At 42.2% G+C, this 22715-nt stretch overlaps 1 protein-coding gene across 1 annotated transcript in view; it reads right to left on the bottom strand.

Moving 5' to 3' along the window:
• Positions 1-22715, bottom strand: part of SZT2 (seizure threshold 2 homolog (mouse)) — a 57812-nt gene that overhangs the window by 31093 nt on the left and 4004 nt on the right. The window contains exons 2-7 of the mRNA XM_006839841.1: positions 13836-13961; positions 13385-13558; positions 12892-13062; positions 7341-7472; positions 6470-6611; positions 5959-6065 (exon numbers count right to left, since the gene is read on the bottom strand). Coding sequence (XP_006839904.1) covers positions 5959-6065; positions 6470-6611; positions 7341-7472; positions 12892-13062; positions 13385-13558; positions 13836-13961 — 852 coding nt within the window. The remainder of the gene's footprint in view (positions 1-5958; positions 6066-6469; positions 6612-7340; positions 7473-12891; positions 13063-13384; positions 13559-13835; positions 13962-22715) is intronic.

The following is a 22715-nucleotide window of genomic DNA, read 5'->3' as shown; positions in this document are numbered from 1 at the left end:
ACACCTGGGAATTCTGTTAAACTGCAGTAAATCTGGGGTGTGGGGAGGTCTGGCAAGCTCCCAGGTGATGTGAAGGCTGCTGGTCCTGTGAGCCACACTTTTGTACCAAGCCTCTAGATCAAGATTCAGCAAACGTCACACAGCCTGCAGCCCAAATCTAGCCTGTCACTTAGTTTTGGAACTAAAGCTTTACTAGAATCCAGTCATACCCATTGATTTCTGTGGCTGCTTTCCCACTACAACAGTACGTTGAGTAGTCGTAACAGAGATTGTATGGCTGCTTATACTAAATATTACAATATTTACCATCTGACCCTTTATAGAAAAAGTTCACAAACTCCTGTACTAGATGAATTAGTCAATTCCTGACCTGATCTCCTGTAACTATACCCAACTTACCTGCTCAGAACTACAGGTAGCCCCTGGGTCACGAATGAGACTCTTTAAGTTGAATTTGTAGTAAATTGGAACAGGTGCATATGGTTCTGATTTAGCTTTACTTTAATGCAAGAAAGGTGGTGCTGTAGGATAAGCACTGGGCTACTAAAAGCAAGGTCAGCAGTTCAAACCCACCAGCTGCTCCACAGGAGAAAGCTGAGGCTTTCTGCTTCTGTAAAGATTTATAATCTCGGAAACCTTATGGAGGGTGGCTATGAGTTGGAATCAACTCGATGGCAGTGAGCTTAGTACAAGAGGTGCCTGGTGGCATAGTGGTTAAATGCTCAACTGCTCACTGAGAGGTGGGCAGCAGGAACCATCAGACGCTCCATGGGAGAGTGGTGTGGTAGTCTGCCTCTATGAAGCCTTACAAACCTTACCGGGCATTTCTACTATGTCCTAGAGGGTCACTGGGAGTCAGAATGGACTCAACAGCAGTGGTGTGGGTTAAGTTCATGGGAAATGGCTAGAAGTCTTCTTAGTGCTTTAAAAGCAGCACATGCAGCAAGTGAAGGTGATGGTGAAAAAGAATTTGTTACAAGTAAAGGTTACTAGAAGTCCGGATGGGTTACGTGTTAGCTAGCAGTTCAAATCCACTAGCTGCTCTGTGGGAGAAAGATGAAGCTTTCTGCTCCTTAAAGACTTAAAGCCTGAGAAACCCTATTTGAGAGGGGTGCTAGGAGTGACTTGACAGCCCACAGGAGCAGCAGAACAGTGGTCGGCTCACTCATTTCCAACAGAGGGCAAATTTGTTGTTGTGAAGTACCATCAACTTGATTCTGACCCATAGCGACCCCCTATAGGGTTTCAGAGAAGCAGCTGGTGAGCTTGAACCGCTGACCTTGCAGTTCAACCGGCTTTGCAGTCTGGCACATTAACCCACAACGCCACTGGAAGGCACTTAACAGTAACAAATGTCCATAAGCTGACTATCCATTTGTAAATCCTGGGGATTTACTATAGCTTATCTTTGCAATCTTCACATGCTATACCCCACAGGTTACACACAGCTTACTTCCAGGAACCCTCCTCTTACTGCTGCTCTTTAACTGCACTGGCACTGCCACTTCTTGAGTCTTCCTGTTCTCTCCAAAGTCTATCCCCATAATCCTGACAAAACTCTTACCTCAACCCAGCCTAAACCCTATGTGCAAGCAAGTCAGTAAACATCATATCCAACTCCCCAAACTTTTCTGCTTCCACCTCAAAATCCCAACTAGGATCGCAACCCCTATAACTGCTGTTATGGATTGAACTGTATCCCCTCAAAATATGTGCTGTAAATGCAACCCTATACTTGTAGATGTAATCCCAAATGGGAGTAGGGTTTCATTATGTTAATAAAGTCATATCCATATAGAATGTGTTTAAAGCAAATAACCTTTAGGTATAAAATGAGCAGGTTAACACAGAGAAGCAAATGGAAAGGAGGATGAAGAAAAAACCAGACAACGCTACAATAATAGTTGCAGATTTTAATACACCACTTTGGAAAAAGGACAGAATAGAAAGAAACACAACAAAGACACAGAAGAACTAAACAATTAACTTGACTTCACAGATTTATACTGAGCACTCAACCCAACAATAGCACAATTCACATTCTTTTCCAGTGCACACGGAACATTCTACAGTACAGACCATATGTTAGGCCACAAAGCAAGCCTAAATAAATTTAAAAGCATCCAAATACTATAAACCATCTTCTCGGAGCACAATGCTATGAAATTAGAAAACAATAGATCAAGTATACAAAATCAAGTACATGGAAACTGAGTAATACCCTGCTTAAAAGCTGCTGTATGATAGAGCAAATAAAATGCAAAATAAAAAATTCCTTGAATCAAATGAGAATGAAAACACAACATACCAAAACCTTTGGGGCACAGCAAATGCAGTGCTTAGAGGGCAATTTATAGCAATAAACGCACACATCCAAAAAAGTAGAGCCAAAATCAACACATTAACACATCTCTAACAATTAGAAAAAAACCCAGCAATGTTTAAGTCTACAGTCATCAGAAGGAAAGAAATAATACAGATTAGAGCAGAAATAAATGAGTTAAAGAACAGAAAAACAATATATAGAATCAACAAGACAAGAAGTTTGTTCTTTGGAAGGATTAATACAATTGACAAACCATAGACAAATCTAACCAAAGAAAAGAGGGAGAAAATGCAAATAACACGCACAAGAAACAATACGGGTGACATCACAAGAGAAACCAATAGAAATAAAAAGCATAGTGGGGGAAGACAGATGCTATCCCACATGAAGACTGGCAAGGAACATCGGTTGAAGAAAGACTTTTCTCCACAGCCAAAAAAGAGAGAAAGCATTCCTTCCTCTAGAGCACTTGTGATATTTTTGTTATATGATACGAGGGGCTTCAAAAAGTTCATGGAAAAATTCCATTATCTTTTAATTCCGTGTTTCCACAAACTTTTTGAAACCCCCTTGTACTAGATAGTAAAGACACCAGTGGAGCCAAAATGGAGAATATTGAACAGTTGCGTATGTTCCACATCAAAATATATGATACCAATAGCCAAAAGGTGGAGACAATGCACCTGCAATGGAATGAGAAATGAAGTACTGAAACATGCTAAACATGGAGGGGCCTTGAAAACAGGATGCCGAGTGAAATAAGTCGGTCACAAAAGGAAATACTGTATGATACCACTTATGTGAAATATCTAGAATAGGCAATTGCAACAAGACAAACATTTACTAGTGATGACCAAGGTCAGGGGCAGGAGGACAGGGAAGTTATTGCTGAAGGAGTAATAAGTTTCTGTTTGGGGTGAGGAGTCACTTTTGGAAGTGGATAGTGATTATGTTAGTACAACATGGTAAATGCCACTGAATCATACATTTAAAAATGGTTTAAATGGTAAACTTTTTATGTTATGTATGTTTTACCACAATAAAAAGCAAAACAAAATAAAAAGATATATGACATCTAAGCCAGCTAGTCCTTTAGGGCCATCCTGAATACCGTATCATTTCCTAACTCTAACCTCCTTCCCTTACAGGGCTTACTTCATCTTCTACTTCAGACAGAAATCAGGGCGCCTTGGCAGAATTTACCCACTTGTTCACTTCATCCTTGTAGTCTCAAAGAAAGAAATGTACTCTCCTGCTCCAAGAGAGACCCTCAATCTCTCTTCTTGAGCTAACATACTCCATCAATTTAGGAACATCATTCCACCAGGCGTTCCTTTTCTTTCCTTTAATGTCAAATTCTGCTTCACTGTGGCTTCTGAGCTTAAAAAACAACAAACACCTCTTCCTTTACCTTGACCTTTCCTCTGGCTACCAGTCTCTCTCTCACTCCCTGCTTGATCTTATGTCAGACTTCTTGTGTCAACACTTGTCTTTGCTTTCTTCTCTTCTATCCACTTTCAACCTGCTGTAATCATTTCCCTCTCTACCTCTGAAATGACTCTGCAAAAGATCCCCATGACCATCTAATCGCCAAATCCAAAGGGCACTCTTTAGTCCTTATTGATTTGACTCTCTTCTGCGTCTTACACTCATTGACTCCTTTCTTCCTGGAACAGACTTTTCGGACACCAGAATCTACTGGTTCTTATCAGATCCCCTTTTTTCTTTGCTGAGGCTTCTTCCTAGGGAAAACCTTTAAACCATAGTGTTCCCCAAGGCTCTTCCAACACCTTCTTGTCTTAAATCTCCAGGTCTCACCTAGTTTCAGATCTGTATATCCAAATGTTAATGCAATGAACTTTAGTCATTTATTAAGTAATTATGTACTAAGTTTAAGGAGCCCTGGTGGCACTCTAGGATAAGCACTGCACTGCTAACTGCACGTTCGGCAGTTCAAACCCACCCGTGCCTCTACAAGAGAAAGATGAGGCTTTCAGCTCTCGTAAGTTTACAGCCTTGGAAACCATGTATAGGGTTGCAGTGAGTTGGAATTGATTAGGTGGCACTGAGTTTTGGTCTATGTAGTACGTATGTTCAGTGTTTTAAAGGAGTCCTGGTGGTACTACAGGTTAAGCATTGGGCTGGTGACCTAAAAGTTGGCAGTTCAAACCCACCAGCTGCTCCATGGGAGAAACATGAGGCTGTCTACTCCCGTAAAGACCTATGATCTTGAAAACCCTAAAAAAGTTCTTCTCTGTCCTATATAGAATTGCTATGAGTTGGAATCAACTCAGTGACAGTGATATTTATTGGGATTTAATAAATGCTTTAAATGTATCAACTCACTCTGTAAAATAAGTACTATTATAATCTCCATTTACAAATGGATCCAACCTAGGGGTGAAGTGACATATAACTAATAAACATATAACTGCTAGTGTCACATACTAATAAATGGAGCCAGGACTCACAAAAGAAATGTCTAACTCCAAAGGTGATTTCTGAACAGGTATACGATGTTGATCCACAAGTACCTCAACCTCAAACAACATGCACAAGCCTGAATTCTCACCATCTTCTCCCCACTCCACCTCACTGCCCCTCTTCCTATGGGCTCTGCCGGCTACCCAGTCACCACTGAAGTCAGAACCTGGACACATCCTTAATTTCTCCTTCTCCCTCATCCCCATATCTTGTCGTGGATGTTGTTTGCTGGTGTCACGTTGATTCTGACTTCATGGCACCTCCATACGTGTAGCCTAGAATGGCTCCATAGGATTTTCATGGTCATGACCTTTTCAGAAGCGGAACATGGCTTCCAAGGCACTGCCAATTGGTTAAAACCAATCTTTTGACTAGTCGTCAAGCTCTAAACCATTTGCACACCAACTCATGCTGCTTCTATAGCTTATTTTATTTTCTCAATTCCATCAGCTTCTCTCTAGTGACATATTCTAATTCTTAATTAGAGAGAAAGTGATGGAATTGAGAAAAACTGGTAAAGTCAGCACAAATATTTAATCCCCCTCATTTAAGCTGTGACTCTCTCTTATTCAGACTACTGCAGTTAGGAGTCTCCCCTCTGCCCTCCATCCAGCGGCAAGAGTGACCTTTATAAAACATAAACCCAACCAATGACTTTCTGGACATTTGCATCAGTCACAGAGATTTACGTACACACTCCGTAATACAACAGAACCAGTTTTTCATGCTCTGGCGTATGGCTACCCCTTCAGCCTCATTTCCCATAGCTCTCATCCAGGTTAGCTGCAGTTCACTAAATAGACCTTTCCTCACTTCACTTAAGCTAGTTCAAACTGTTTTTTTCTGACCCTTGCGACCAAAATAGTAACAACTTATCTAATGAGGAAGGTAGGTCTGGAACATTTCAATTTAAAATTCTGCATCCTTTTTATGGGAACATGCTGTCTCTCAAATCCTAAGGACAGAAGACTAAGGCGCTAAGCCCTCTCCCATTATTACTACCACCTACCCTGTTTGAGACAAGACACCTCCCCCACTTGCATCTAGGTATGTTCCCTGGAAAATCATCACCTGTAAGAAAGTAACCAGCCAGGTCCAACTTTGTGAGCATTCCCACTCCTCTCTCCTCCTCCCTAGAAAGTCCTCACCTGTACGAAGGAACAAGCCACAGTGCCACTGCGAAGCTGGTTCAGTAGTGTTTCACAGACAGCAACATCAGGGACACTGGTCACCCCATCCGTGATCACAATGATACCTAGAACAGGAAACATCAGACTTAATACCAGAGACACTGGCCAGCTCCAAGTCACAGGGAGGGACCCAGCAGACAGGGTAGACCTCAGTGTCCTCTAATAAATGGCTCTTATAAACCTCAACTACCGCTTTCCTTTTTTCCTTCCCTCCAGTTTCTTCCTCTTGAGTGCTAGCTCACAATCTCCCCCTACCCAGTAGGGTCTCTGATGGTTGTCAGAGCTGGGGGTATTTGAGATTTGCTCTAATACAGACTTACATTGTACAAAACAGACAATAGATATTCTTCCCTAGGGGTTCACTGATCCCCAGGAACTTTCTATCTTTGTTGATACTGCCCCATCCTATATCCTCCCAGGTCCCCAATCTCACAAATGCTCGTTCCTAGAGACGTCACCTTCTACTGACCTGCACTGGAGTTGGAGGGCAGCAACTGCAGAGCCAAGATGCCCTGACGAATCATACTGACCAGTCCAACATCTGCTGTCACCATGGAGACCCCCACCTTCCGGCCTGGGGGCTCTGTTGAGTCTGGAGACTGGTCCTCTGCCTGACCCCAAGTTACAGAAAAGATAGAGACAGATGGATGGCATTGCTGGCCCTTCCACAGCCAAACCAGAATTGAAAAGTCCAGCACTGCCCAAGGAGCTCAGAGACAGTCCTCCAATCCCCCACTCTGCAGCTGAACCCCGACTCCACTTGTACCATTCTTCTGCCTCCAGGGCATGTTCAAATACAGAAGCTTAGATGGGAAGCAAATCCACCAGATGAAACAGGATTATACTAAGGTGGGGCTCCTCCACTTTTTCCCAGTAAGAGCCCCTTTCTCTATTTTTCCATCACCATTATAAAAATTTTACATTATTAATTCCATCACATTCCCAGTCATCAGACACACAGAACTGCCATGTGTACATCTATTTCTAAGGTAGCCAAAAGCAATGAGAAAGGCATTCCAGTGAGCCCAAGCAGCTTTAGCCCTGACTGAACAACATACTAACTGGAGATCTATAATCACCTTTGCAGATCCATTGGGGGAGATCCGGGACTGAAATAAAAAACAAACACAAAAACAAAGCAACTTTCACATTTTCTCCCAGCAAGAATTCTTTGCTTATGGGTATTAGAGTCCTTTCCCAACAGAAACCTGCCATGTGCATTCTCTGGTACTGCTATCCTTGGCTCTAAGCCCTTTTCTCCCATCCTTCCCCTTGGCATTTGGCTTGTGTCTCCTTTCTGCCCTGTCCTGTGTAGTCTATTCACTTTCTCTCCCACATACCTGGCTCTGGGGATCATACTGCTGCTGTAGCATGGTGGCCACCTTATCCTCAAACAGGCAGAGCTGCTCATATACCTGCTGCAGGAAAACCTCCCGCTGGGAAGGGTCCAAAAGACAGCCTTGTACCAGCACCTGAGGAAAAGATTGAGATGAAGAGGTCACGGAGGCACTGGACATTACCCTTCTGGTCTATTTCTTCTCCATAATGCCATTTGGTGAACCTGACTTCCTAGCAACCAAGGTCTAAATTCTGGTACCTTCATAGCCAGTTTTCTCCTTATCAGATATAAACTCCACCAAGGCTCAGCCCAGAGACACCATAATGTGGGTCACAACTTTCTCTGTTTACAGTCCTCCACACTGGGTTTCCCCAATCCTTCATATGAGGGTGCCAGAAGATTTTCCAGAGTCTTCCAACTTGAGCTACAATATGCTTGCTGGCTATAAATTGCCCAAACTCAGCCTGGCAAAGGCCTTTTCATTCTCACACTTTATTCTTTGAATTACTAAGCATACTGCACAGAGGCTGTATTAAAAAAAAAACTGTATTTAAAAAAAAAACTGTATTTAAAAAAAAAAAACAAAACTCTTTTTTAAGCTCAAAAACTCTCTTCTCATCTCCACATGCTCCTTTATTCCCTTTTCCTTCAGCAGCAAATAATTCCCATCCCCCCTCATACAGAGAAAGTCAGTCAACAGGAACTACCCCCTCACTCAAACCGTGAGGGGATACTACTCTCTAACCCACTGAAAACTGCCCTCTGGGTTTAAGATATCAGTTCTTGCTGTTCTTCAGCCTCTGAACAAAGAATTCTCCCTCCTCCACCTCTATTTTCTTAACGCTAATCTCTCCACTGAAGCTTGGATCTTTTCTTTTATTACCTCTGCAGTCTGACACTACGGCTCCTTCCCTTCTTTTTTCCAACATAAGTAAGTATTCCCATCCTAAAAGTCTGTTAAAAACAAGTCCAGCAATCACTGTGGTGCTCCTCAAGATCTTTCCCCCTCTTCTTCCTCAGACTCCTACACCCTGTCTCATGTGCCCAATTATACACACACACACACACACACACACACAATTGATATATACACACATGAGGGGATGTCAAAAATTTGTGGAAAAAAGTCATTATCTTTTCATTCTAAATTTCCACAAACTTTTTGGAGGCCACTTGTACATGTGTGTGTGTATACGCTAATACACATACACACACACATGAGTCCTGGTGTGGCACTGTGGGTTAATGTGCTGGACTGCAAAGCTGGCTTGAACTGCAAGGTCAGTGGTTCAAGCTCACCAGCTCCTCCTAGGAAACCCTCTACCGGGTCGCTGGGGTCAGAACTGACTCAACTCAATGGCACTTACCGACAACAACATATATAAAACATTGGCTTTTTTCTGTTGCTAAATATTCTTTGAAAACACAATTCTTCAGGGCTACTCATATTTTACCATATGCCTATACCCATGATGGCACTATAGGATAAACACTGGACTGCTAACCACAAAGTTGATGGTTCAAACCTACCAGCTGCTCCTTGGAAACCATATGTAAGGTCACTATGAGTTGGAACCAACTCAATGGTACTTAACAAAAACATAATCGTAATGTATTTAGTCCAACCCTTATTGTTGGACACTTGGGCCATCTTAATGTTTACTACTCTAAATAATACAGCTGTGAACATCTTTCTCATTCCTTTATAGCTTCAATTTCTACTCTTCTTTCTGTCTTCTTACCATCAGACTCACAGTTCTGAATAGGGAGTGATGTAGTAGTTGCGGTTATGAGGAAGAAGTAGGCAAATGAGACAGGGTGTAGGAGTCTGAGGAGGAAGAAGGGGAAGATCCTGAGAGGCACCACAGGGATTGCCAGACTTGGTTTTGTTTTATAAAGCTTTTATTGTGAATCATGGGATAGCTTACATGGGAGAACATTAGTTTTACATTCATCCTATTATATATCGTTTCATTGCCATGATTAAAAAATCCCCTCCATGCATCATCAACCAATCAAATGTTACACCCCATAAGCCTGCCCCCTGGTCGTCAGCACACAGCCCCTCTCCTTCTCTGGGTCTAGAGTCCCCAGCTGCTCCAATCATTCCACGTCATCATCTCTGCCTCCATCTCTGGCATCACTGTTTCTCTGTGTAGGGTCTCGCACTCCACTCTTCTCCCTTGATGGTCCCAGGGACCTCTGCTCCTGGACTGCAAAGTTAACCACTCCCCTCCTTTTGCTACAAAGTGTCTACCTTTACATTTCCAACCCTCACAGTCAGTCCTGATAGCAGTTATTCACTATTGTACCACAAGAGTCCTATCCCCATCTCCTTTCACCAGCCCTGTCCCAACAGATTGGAAACCACTCAGTGGAGATTCTTTACTCGGTACCCTCTGGATCTAGGCTCCCTCTTGAAAGCTTGTAAGCCAGTCACTTCTTGCCTTTGTAGCCCTCCATTTTGGGTAGCCAATGGCAAGACTTGTTTTTACAAGCTTGTACGATGGGAGCATTTATTTATGTTGGAAAAGGAAGGGAAGGAGCCGTAGTGACAGACTGAAAAGGTAATAAAAGAAAAGGTCCTAGCTTCGATGGAGAGATTAGCGTTAAGGAAAGAGAGGAGGAGGGAGGAGAATTCTTTGTTCAGAGGCTGAAGGAACAGCAAGAACTGATGTCTTAAACCCAGAGGGCAATTTTCAGTGGGTTAGAGAGTAGCAAGCAGGATGTAAAACTGTGTATGGAATGAGTCTGATGCTTCCCTTTTTCTGTTTTTGGACAGAAAATGGTAATGGGGGAGGATAAACACATTCACAACACTAGAAGAAAATTTTATAAAATGTTAACAATAGTTACCTCTGGGTGGTACATTATGAGTGAGTTTTGTTTTTTCCGTATATAATTTTTAGGTATTTTTCAACCCTCCTAGAATGAACATTAGTACAAATACAATATCATTTTTCTTTCTTTAAAAAGAGCAGCAGGAGCTTCAGAGAAAATGAAGCTGAGTTAACAGACGGTGCTTTCCTGCTCCACAGCTGCTGTCGTTGCTTGGGCCTCAGGCTCTCTCACAAGCTGTAAAAGTCTTCTGCTTGTTCTTCCCACATGCATACTCATCCCTCAAGCCATTTTCCACACTGACCACAAACAAGTCAGATCGTCCTAGTGTACAACTATGAACAAGTTATTGCCCATTTAAAGCTGTCAATGGTTGTCTACTACCTGTGGCTAAAAATGTTACTAGCTAACATTTGTGTTTTTTCTATGTGGCAGGCACTGAGACCTAGACATGTGCTTAATAAATCACCATATAATCCCCACTCTAGGCCACAGAGTCGATTCCAACTCCCAGTGACCCACAGGGTGGAATGGAATTGCTCCACAGATTCCAGAGACATCGAATACTCACGGGAGCAGTCTACCTCATCTCTAATGGAACAATGAACACTTAACCTACTCTGCCACCAGGAACTCTTCCTATCCTAAGGTAGTCTTAACATGAGCATGTTGGTGGAAAGGGACAGATGCACAAAGAGGTTAATTTGTCTCAGGGCACACAGCAAGGATACACACAATGTGGTTCTACAGCCTGGGCTCTTAAACACTGCACTAAGCAACCCTACGAGATTACAGTACCTAGCATGTATTCTGTACATTTCTGAAATAAAATTGCACATGACATGCAAGGCCTTTCAAAATCTAGTCCCTACTTCCCTCTCTGGTCTCTTTGCTACTAGCACCCTCCCTGACACTCAAGCTTTATTAAAATAGAACATGGTGTGCCCTAACCTCCCTAGATTGAGAGCAGTTGTACAGCTGCTCCATGCCTTGGCCTTTGCTGGTCCCTCTGCCTGGAATACGTTTCCCTTTCTTTGACTGATTACCTTCAATTCTCTCTTTGAAACTCAGTTCAAACGTACTTTGCTTGAAAGCTTTCCTTGTCACTGCTCCAGGCTTGGTTGGAAGCTCCCTCTCAATAGCACCTGAATCATAACTTATCAGTACCCTTGTCACATTCAAGTGAAACGATCTCCTTCCAGAGCTGTCTTTCTGACCAAACTCTCAACTCCTCTTGGACAGGGGCAGTGTCTGCTTCATCTGTGTCTCCAGGACTAAGTCCAGGCTTGGCACAAATCAGCTTTCAATAAGTGAGTCAAGCTCAACCAAATTCTGAGTGCTTATCCAATTCCCATGTTCTCCTGCCTTGAGCATAAGCTCCTGCAGAGCCTAGTCTGTCTGGGACTATGACCTACAACCAGTAGACCTTAATAGATGTACTAAAGAGAGAGCACTTGACCTAGGTGAAGGGACTAAAAGTCCTTGCCCTGTGATCCAGGCGTACTCCAATTTGGCTGTTGTATATTTTAGACTCTCAGGAATTGTTCCTGGTATCCCCCATTTCTCATAGTCAGTTTGACAGCTGACGTGACAATGTAGCCATTAGCAACAGTGTCAGGGGAAGCCCCTACCAATAAACTGAAGCTGGTTGAAAGCAGGTCAAAGAAAACTGGGCCAATCTAAACCAGCCACACATATTCCAGGTACAGACTTGGCCCCTCTTCAACAGGAGTGGCTTGTGATAGCCTGCTTAGGTATTAGAGAAGTCCTGTGATTAATTACACCAGACAGTCAGTCCACAGGTCCTCAGAGAAGGGAGCTTCCTATAGTCTGGAAAGAAATTATGTTTCTCGATTTTTGTTATATTTCAAAATATACAACTATTCCAAAAGACCATCCTTTGCTCTTTCTGCCATTTTTCTGTGTCACCATCATGGTACGCATGAATGTCCTGACCAGCACTCTTAAGAGAATCAATAATGCCAAGAAGAGAGGCAAGTGCCAGGTTCTTATCTGGCTATGCTCCAAAATCATCGTCCAGTTTCTGACTGTGATGATGAAGCAAGGCTAAATTGGTGCATTTGAAATCACTGATGATACCAGAGCTGGGACAATTGTTGTGAACCTCAGACAGGTTAGACAAGTGTGGCGTGACCAGTCCTCAGTCTGACCTGCAGCTCAAAGACCTAGAAAAATGGCAGAATCATCTGGTCTCGTCCTGTCAATTTGGTTTCATTGTACTGATGACCTCAGCTGGCATTATGGACCATGAGGAAACATGACAAAAACACACAGGAGGGAAAGTACTGGGATTCTTTTTCTAGGGATGTGATAAATACAAATAAAACGCCTCAATGGAAAAAAACACTTTCTCTTGGGGTAGGAGTCATGACACCAGTAAACCATCTGATAGAACAAAAGCAGGAGGGGAAAATAGGGAAAACAGATACCTAGTAATCAGACCCAAGGGGACTTAGAGGAAGAATGAGAGGGACATGTGTCCAATGAATGTCAACTGACCTAAAGTCTATGGGACTTGAGGATCTGGCTCTTCTGAGAAGAGAAAGACTCATGGAAATGATTAGGAAATGGGTTCAAGAAGCCAGCAAAGCTGGGGTCTTAGGTATGAAAAGTGGGGTCAGGATTCAGGTGTTGGTCAGTACACTATCAGAAATTCGATTGGAGAGTACAATCTTGGAGAGAGAATACAGTACCTGGTGGGATTGCAGGCCAATGATTGAGGAATAGGCCTGGATAGTTACATAGATCTCAGGCTGGAAGTCAATGCAAGATCCAGGCACTCGGAAAGGTCGAAGCAGTCCCCCTAGGCAGCGGGAGAGAGCATGGAAAACTTCATCGAACAAGATCTCCCCCGTGGAATCATCCTGAGGGCAATGCAAAGAAAGATCTCTTGAGCATAACCAAAAGCAGCCCTGGAGAGAGGGCAAAAACACGCAGCTCCCATGAGTCAGTGGGACCTTTACCCTGATCTCTGCCCCAAACACAGTGTCCTAGACAGGCAGGATCTGTCTTTAGACACCCCCCATTCCTTTATATGCCTGTCTCCTTTTCAAATTGGCAGGCTGAGATCCCTTTTCATCTTCCCCAGGCTTCTCCCTCTCTTCACCGTCCACCTCAGCCTTTCTTCTCACTGTCCCCAACCCCCTCCCCCCACCTCCCTCTCACCACACACATACAATCCCTCACCACAATGCCAGTAGATGGGCTAAGGTCCAGTTCAATGACAAATCGATACTGCCAAGCCAGGAAGGTGACCCGAGTGGAAGGAACAAGGAGGAATGGCCTCGGGACCACTGGTTCATCTGGTTGCCACCCAGGGGGCAGGACACTGAGGACGTCCAACTCCTGCTCAGACTGAAGCTGACAGATAGGACAGAGAGAAAAGAAGAGTCAGGGACGAGTCATCCCTTTCCTCCTGGGACCTGAATTCTAACTCCCAAATGGCCCACCACTGTCCTAATCTCCCGGAACTCAACAAAAGGCTCTTCCCTGACTACTTGGAACAATTATCAAACAACGTTTCTCCTGTGGAATCATCTGGTGGGCAAAGTCGCTTCCCCTCCTAGAGGCAGACACCTCACCTAGTTTCCTTATCTGTTTCTAGCGCTCTCGTACCCTGCCAGTCTCTAGGCCTCACCAGCAGCTCCTGGGGTGTGGCCTGCACAGTTTGATGCAGGTGATTGAGGAACCAAGCCAGCCGAACATTTCGGGAGATTCTATAATCCTTCTTCATCAACAGGAACACCTGCCCAGCTTCTTCCACCTGGGGAGAAAGAAACATTAATGACCATATAAAAATGCCCAGAGTTCCCAGTAAATAAAGATCATTTGTACAAGTAACTTGTCCAAGGAGATCATAATCTGTAAGTGGGAGGCAAGAAAGCAGAAATGTAAAGTTTACCACGACCCCATGTAAGGTGTTCCCTCGGATTCACTTCTCAACCCTCTGCACCCATTCCCTCTATCTAGGTCTCTACATAGACGAAGTGATCTTTCTACATTACTCCCATACGTCTGTGTGTGATTTTCTCTTCTAAGCTATAAACTTGCTGAGGGTAGGAGTTGTGGCTTCTATTTTTGTGTTAGATACATTGCTTAATACCGAGTGAACACACAGTAAGTCTCTGATACATTGAATGAACCACCACTCATATGTTAGTTTTTTATTCTGTGGTGGCTTGCATGTTACTGTGATTCAGGAAGTGATGCCACTGGTATTTTAAATACCAGCAGGGTCACCCATGGTTGACAGGTTTCAGATGAGCTTCCAGACTAGGACACGCTAGGATGAAGAAGAGACAGACTACTTCTGAATGTTTAGCCACTGAAAACCTTATGACTAGCAGTGGGATATTGTCAGGTATTATGCCAGAGGGTGAGTTGCTCAGGTTGGAAGGCACTCAAAATATGCCTGGGGAAGAGCTGCCTCCTCAAAGCACAGTTGACCATGATGATGTAAATGGAGTAAAGCTTTTGGGACCTTCATCTGTTGATGAGGCAAAACTCAAAATGAGAAGAAATAGCTACAAACATCCACTGATAATTGGAAAATGGAATGTACAAAGTATGAGTCTAGGAATATTAGAAGTTGTCAAAAATGAAATGGAACACATAAAGATCAATATCTTAGGCATCAGTGAGCTGAAATGGACTGGTATTGGCCATTTGTATCGAATAATCATACCGTTGACTACACTGAGAAATATAAAATCAAGAGGAATGGCATAGCATTTATCATCAAAAAGAACATTTCAAGACCTATCTTGAAGTACAATGCTGCCTGCGATAGGATAATATCTAGACAACTATAAGGAAGGTTGGTTAATATCACTAGTATTCAAATTTACACACCAAGCACTAAAATCGGTGATGATGAAATTGAAGAATTCTCTCAACTGCTTCAGTCTGAAATGTATGAAACATGCAAGCAAGATGTATTGAGAATTACTGGTGATTGGAATGCGAAGGTTGAAAACAAAGAGGGAGGATCAATAACTGGAAAATATGGTCTTGGTGACAGAAATGATGCTGGAAATCACATGATAGAATTTTACAAGATCAATGGCTTATTCATTGCAAATACCTTTTTAAACAACATAAAAGGCGATGATTATACACTTGGACTTCACCAGGTGGAATACACAGGAATCAAATGACTACATCTGTGGAAAAAGACGGTAGAAATGCTCCATATCATCATCCAAAAGAAGATCAGGGGCTGTCTGTGGAACAGACCATCAACGGCTCATATGCAAATTCAGGTTGAAGTTGAAGAAAATTGAAACAAGTCCATGAGACAGAATACGACCCTGAACAAATCCCACCTGAATTTAGAGACCATCTCAAGAACAGATTTGATAACATTAAACACACTAATAAACAAAGACCAGAAGAACTGTTAAGGAGCTCTGGTAGCACAGTGGTTACAAATCAGGCTGCTAATCTCATGGTCAGCAGTTCAAAACTACCAACTGTTCTGCAGGAGAAAGATGAGGCTTTTTGCAAAGATTTCCAGCCTCAGAAACCCTGTACAGGGTCGCTATGAGTCGGAACTGACTCCACGGCACAGAACAACAACAGAAGAGCTGTGGGATGACATCAAGAATATCATACAGGAAGAAAGCAAGCAAGAAAGACAAGACCAAAATAGATGTCAGAAGAGATTCTGAAACTTGCTCTTCAGCACAGAGATGCTAAAGCAAATGGAAGAAATGAGGAAGTCAAACAATTGAACAGAAATTTTCAAGGGACAGCTCAAGAAGACAATGTATTATAATGAAATGTGCTAAGGTCTGGAGCTGTGCCTTGCAACATTAAGGATTCTATGGCAAAATACTGAATGATGCAAATAGCATCAAAAGAAGATGGAAGGTATATACAGTCACTGTACCAAGAAGAAATGGTCAAGGTTCAACCATTTCAAGAGGTAGCATATGATCAAGAACTGATGGTACCGATGTTGAAGAAGTCCAAGATGCAATGAAGCACTGGAAAAAAACAAGGCTCCAGAAACTGACGTAATACAAATTGAAATCTTTCAACAAATTGATGAAACATTGAAAGCACTCACTCATCTATGCCAAGAACTTTGGAAGTTAGTTACTTAGTTAACCGATTGATAGAGATCCATGTTTACGCCCATTCCAAAGAGAGATGACCCAATGAAATGTAGAACTCATTGAGCAATATCATTAATATTACATGCAAGTAAATTTTGCTAAAAATAATTTTTAAATGGAAGCAATGTACACTGACAGAGAACTGCCAGAAATTCAAGTCTGATTTGGAAGAGGATGTGGAATTAGGGATATTATCACTAATATCAAATGGATCCTGGTTGAAGACAGAGGATACCAGAAAGATGTTTACTCATGCATTATTGACATGTAAAGGCTCTTGACTGTGTGGACAATGACAAGCTATGGGTAACATTGAGAAGAACAGGTATTATAGAACACTGAATTATGCTCAAGAGGCGCCTGTATATAGATCAAGAGTCAGTAATTCGAACAGAAGAGGGGATACTGAATGGTTTATAATCAGAAAAGGGGTGTGGCAGGGTTGTAGTTTTTCACAACACTCATTCAATTTGTGTGTTGAGTAAATAATCCGAGAAGCTGGATTACATGAAGAAAAACGTGACTTCAGGACTGGAGGAAGACTCATTAGCAACCTGTAAATGCAGATCATACAACTTTGCTTGCTAGAAGCAAAGTGGATTTAAAATACTAACTTATGAAAATCAAAGACTTTGGTATGGGTTGCACCACAATGTAAAGAAAACAAAAATTCTCACAATTGGGCCAATAAATAACACCTTGATAATGGAGAAACGAATGACGTTTTCAAAGAATTCATTTTGCTTGGATTCAAAATCAATACAATCAACGCTCACAGAATCAACAGCAAAGAAATCAAACATTAGGCAAATACAAGATCTCTTTTAAAACTGTTCAAGAACAAAGATATCAGTGTGAAGACTAAGTTGCACCTGTCTCAAGCCATGGCATTTTCAATTGCCTCATATGCATGTGAAAGTTGAACAATGTATAAGGAAGACCAGTGAAGAATCAATGCATTTGAATAATTGTGTTGGGGAAGAATATTAAAAGCACCATGGACAACCAGAAGGGCAAACAAATCTGTGCTGGAAGAAGTACAGTTAGACTGCGCCTTAAAAGCCAGGATGACAAGACGTTGTCTGCCATACTTCTAACATGTTATTAGGAGGTCCTGGAGAAGAACCTCATGTGTGGAAAAGTGGAGGGGGGTCAGTGAAGAAGAAGAAAACCACCAGGGAGATGGACTGTCACAGGGCAGCAGCAATGGGCTCAAATGTAACAATAATTGTGAGGATAGAGCAGGACCTTGGCAGTGTTTCGTTCTGTTGTATATAAGGTTGCTATGAGTTGGAATTGACTTGACAAGACCTAACAACAACAACATAAGAGTCCTCAATTCCTTATTCTTGTCTCAGGAGATAGTGAGAAATGGTGATGAACATGGCAGAGGCCAACAGCAAAGGAATGGTGACAAAAGAACCAGGAAGATTTTGTTATAGACAAATTGCAAATTTCTCTCCCAGGTTCCTGACTAGTGAGGAGGAAGCAGTTAGGCTGCAAAGATCGAAGAGTATGACAGATGAGAATAAGCAGAAGTCAATGACTGTCTAGTGAGAAATACGTTGTTGAAAGGAAATAAAGATTCCCCCCTCCCTTGTCAGTTCTGACTCACAGAGACCCCGTATAGGGCTTTCAAGATTGTAAATCTTTACAGGATCCTTCTTCTAAGGCGCAGTTGGTGGGTTTGAACTGCTAACCTTTCAGTTAGTGTTGTTGTTGTTGTTGTTGTTAAGTGTCGTCGAGTCGGTTCTGACCCATAGCAACCCTGTACAGGGTTTCCGAGGCTGTAAATATTTACTGGAACAGAAAGCCTCATCTTTCTGTCATGGAGCAGCTGGTAGTTTCGAACTACTGACTTTGCAATTTGCAGCCTGATTCGTAACCACTACGCTACCAGAGCTCCTTTTTTGGTTAGTAGCCCTGTACTTATCCTACAATACTCCTTATGCACAAGAAAGAAATTGACATAGCCCCAGAAAAGCAATAATGAAAGGTGACTGATCTCAGAGAAGAAGAGAAGAGTAGATATATCAACGGCTAAAGACCTAGAAAATCTTTTTCTCCAAGATAGGAAAAAGGATAAAAAGACATAATAACAAATACTGGGAAACGGCAGGGGTGAAAGCAGAAGGCAAAGAAGAGGGAACGTTTACTGAGCACCTAAAACGTATTCAATAAAGTACAGAGGTTAAGTGAAAGTTTCAGATTCCGAATAGCCAGGGTTTGAAATTCTTATTCTGCCACTTAGAAGCTGTGAGTCTTTGGGAAAGGTACTTAACGTCTTTAAGTCTTAGTGTCCTAATCTGCAGAAGGGGGATAATAATACCACCTAAGAAACAGTGATGCTACAGGGATTAAGTGAAATCATATACATGAAATGCTCAACACAGCGCTTGAGTGATTTGCTTTTATATGAATGGGCCTATGCAAATAAAGGAGTTCTGGGGGCACTGTAGAACAATCACTGGACTGCTAACCACAAATTTGGTGGTTCAAACCCACCACATGCTCCTTGAAACCTTATACAGAATTGCTATGAATTGGAATTGACTTGACAGCACTTAACAACAAAAACATGTAAATAAGGTGGTTGTGGCCCACCAAGGGGACTGGTCAGTTTTGCCATTCACTGGGCTTAAAAAACACCAATTCCACTGGGGGGAGGGTCTACTACCATCAAGAAGAGCTAGGACAAAATTTCAAAGTAAAGGATTCCTGAAGACAAATAGACAATATTGAGGTTTTACAAAAGCAAGCATTTCTTCCCTAAATTCAGGTTTGCTTATCTTTTTACCTTTCAGAAAACACTCTACTCTCTTTAATTGTCTTTAAGGTGAAATACAGCAGTGTAATAAGAAAATAAAAATAATAAAAAAAGAGGAAGAAGCGCTGAGAGCAGAGCATGTCCTTTCGACCTAGAGTCCCTGCACTGAGGGTGTCCTAGACCCAGGAGTCAGAGAAAGCTGTAACACTAGAGATGGTAATACGATGGTGAGAAGTGGTGGCAAGCATGGCAGAGTCTAGCAGCAAAGAAATGGTGGTAACAGAACTGGAGATTAGCTCAAGAAAGTACAGTGGGCTTCCTGGCCCACACAGTGAAGTGTCTGACCCACAGAATGAAAAAGCAGCCTGCCTTCAGGTAGGGAACTTGCTGGCAGAGTGAAGTGCCTCCCAGAGCTAATGTAGAGTGTTTTCTCAAAGGTAAAAAGTTGTAACACTTGCCTGGGTAGGAAAGAGGCCAAGAACACAGCAAGGTCTGGCAGCAGAGGCCTGTCCGCAGGCATGGTCAAGAACCTGTCCCACTGGAAGAACTCTATCCTGAGTTGTTCCTATTAGTACCAAGTTGGTCCTGATCCTGAATGGTAACCTGTTACTTACCTAATAAATTCCACAATCATGAGTATGATCTGTAACAGATTATCAAACCCAGCAGAGAAGTAGAGAACGTCCTGAGAGCTGTGGCTGGTTTCAGAATTGGTAAAAAGGCTAGAGAGAAGTGGGTATGTCTGGCCTTCACTTCATGAGAATCAGCATTGAACTGATACTAATCTTGATTATCTTCTCCCTCCAAGCAGCTAGAGGATCTCTGACACCATGCCATTTTTCCAGCCTTGTGCTTGCTAACAACACAATAAAAGTTAAATCTTATTACCAGGTACTGTACTAGATTCTTGTTATTTGTTGTTAAGTGCAGTCGAGTTAATTCCGACTCCTAGTGACCCTGTATAGGGTTTCTGAGCAGTGGCTGCTAACCTTGTGGTTCAAACTGGCCTTGCAGTCCAGCACAGTAACCCACAGCGCCATACCAGGACTCTTATTATAAAAATACTCTTTCAGTCTTCACAACAAAACACTGAAAAGGAGAAAATTGAAGCCCAAAAAGTAAATGATTTAATATAGTAGGTATAGAGTCAGAAGCCAAACCCAGACCTGATACACTTCCAAGTCCAGCTACATAGGGTAATGAGTGAATGAAACTGGAGACTTGAGAAGAGCAGAACACATTTTAAGTGCTCACAAGGAGAATGATGCATTAATAACAATAAGTGGAAAAGATGATTTGACATATCAAAAAGACAAAGCATTTTGAAGCATTGATATAATGTGATTCAGTATTATTTTGTGCTGTGTCTTTTCATCACCAAAAGTCACAATCTGGGAAACACTGCTGCTGCCGCTGCTGTGCATAGTCCAATGGATTCCAACTCCTGGTGGGAAATCTCAAGGAGAGGAGACATCCCCACAGGGTTGCCTAGGCAGTAAAGCTTCACAGGAACAGGTCACCCAGGTCTTTTTTCCTGGGGAGCTGCTAATGGGTTCAAATTGTCAACTGTTTGGTTAGCAGCCAAGTACTTAATTTGTGCCACCAAGGCTCCTCTGGGAAATACTGCTTCCCTACAGGGAAGCGAGGCACTGGCTAGCACTAAGGATTTTATCCTGGAAGTAAAGTCAAATTACTGAAGTTTGTTCATAGGACTATTATGTTATCTTGGGAGAAAGATGAGGCTTTCTGCTCCTGTAAGGATTTACAGCCTCGGAAACCCTATATAGGATCACTATGAGTTGAAACCAACTCTGCGGTACACCGCCACCACCATTATTTTATCTGGAGTCCTGGAGCAGTCCTGTGGATTAATGCACTGGACTGCAAGGTCAATGAAGAGCAAGATTGGTGGTTCAAGCTCACCAGCCACTCCTTGGAAATCCTATACAGGGTTGCTATGGGTCGGAACAATAACAACAACATTATAGTATCTGCATTTAAAAAATATCCCCCTGGCTACCATATGATTCGGAAAGACACTCTAAAGACTAAGGGAGACCAGTAGAGGCCTAGATCTGACAGACTAGAAAAGTCATTCTGTAAGTTGTCTGAAGCTGTTCCACAACGAGGTAAGGAGTATTACATGGGAAACAACTACTGCCTTTCATGGAAAAAGTCTTGTTATGGAAGGCAAAAAAGAGTCGGCCTAGCTAAATAATGAGCTTAGGGATACAGCAGCGATTCAAAGAATCTTTGGAAGATAGGCGAGGCAAGATCTGGTGAGGACATGGGAAGAAAGTAGCAAGTGTCAAGAATAACTAAGGTAGCATCAGAACGCATAAAGTTGCAGAAAAGTTTTCTTAGTTAGCTAGAAAAATTAGATATAATAATTTATCATCATTTCGAACTACTAACCTCTTTTCCTAAAGAGCTCATCAAATTGCACACTCTCATTGTCAAGCCCTGTGGTCAATTTATTCACAAATAAGCAGACAGCAATAATTATTTGTTCTTTTTTCCTGATTTTTGGTCTCTGGGTAGTATACTTTCATAAACCAGGCAACCTCCCCCTCAGAATGAATTTAGCTGTTGTGGGTCTGATATTAGTGACCTTGCTGCTCTATGAGTTGACATGCTAGATCCCTGACCAAAGTTCTTGTCTGAAAAGGGGTGGGTAGGGCTCAAAGTATTCATCAGAATAGAAAGGATGTCCAATTCAGCAGTCTGATTTGTTTACCATGTTCTGTTCACCACTCTATCCTCAGAGGCTAGTGGAATATCCGGCACATACAGATGCATAATAAAGTTTTGCTGAATAAATTAATTCACTGTACCTTCCAACCAAAACAAGCCTGACATTTAAAACTAATGATAATCAGTATGCCTTTTAAGGTGAAATCTTAATACTAATCTTAATATTATCTTCCTTTGATTCTTCTTTTGTTGTTGTTAAATACCGCTGAGTCAGTTCCATAGCGACCCTATATAGGATTTCTAAGAAGTGGCTGGTGAGCTTGAACCACTCATCTTGAGGTTCAAACCGACTTTGTAGTCCAGTGCATTAACCCACAGCACCACAAGTATTCAGTACTTTTTCTTTTTTTCAAATGCTTGCCTGTTTCAGCTATGCAAGGAAACGCCAAGTAAAGGAGTTTGGGTCCATATTGGGTCAGAGTTAAATGAGGGAGAAATACATGTTCACAAATCAGCATATTAAGAATTGGGTCCACTTGGTCACCCCAGCCTCTAGAACTAAAATCTTGGTGATTCTAGCTTTAATAAATAACAAATACTATACTGTTTCCTGCTATATATCTAGCACCTAGCACAGGGGTGTTCAGGAAATATCTGTTGAGTGAACGTATAAATGAGAAAAAATTATTCTCAGAAGCTATACTTATTCTCTTCTCTGTTTCTAGCTATGACGTTGTTATCTGAGGTTTTTAACTTTTGTTGTTCAAGAATAGCCATCCTTCCTTATCCACTTTATGAAAACGATTCTATTGTTTGGGTTTCTCTTTGGCTTCTATGAAAGATGTCTTTTTCCCAAATTTTCATTAGTTGTGTGCTCCGGTCAGCAGTTCAAAACTACCAGCTGTTCCGCGGGAGAAAGATGAGGCTTTCTGCTCCC

Source organism: Chrysochloris asiatica, unplaced genomic scaffold, assembly GCF_000296735.1.
Source record: "Chrysochloris asiatica unplaced genomic scaffold, ChrAsi1.0 scaffold00026, whole genome shotgun sequence".
Classification (NCBI taxonomy): Eukaryota; Metazoa; Chordata; class Mammalia; order Afrosoricida; family Chrysochloridae; genus Chrysochloris; species Chrysochloris asiatica.
The sequence above is the reverse complement of the archived record's forward strand: the minus strand, read 5'-3'. Positions and strand labels throughout refer to the sequence as shown.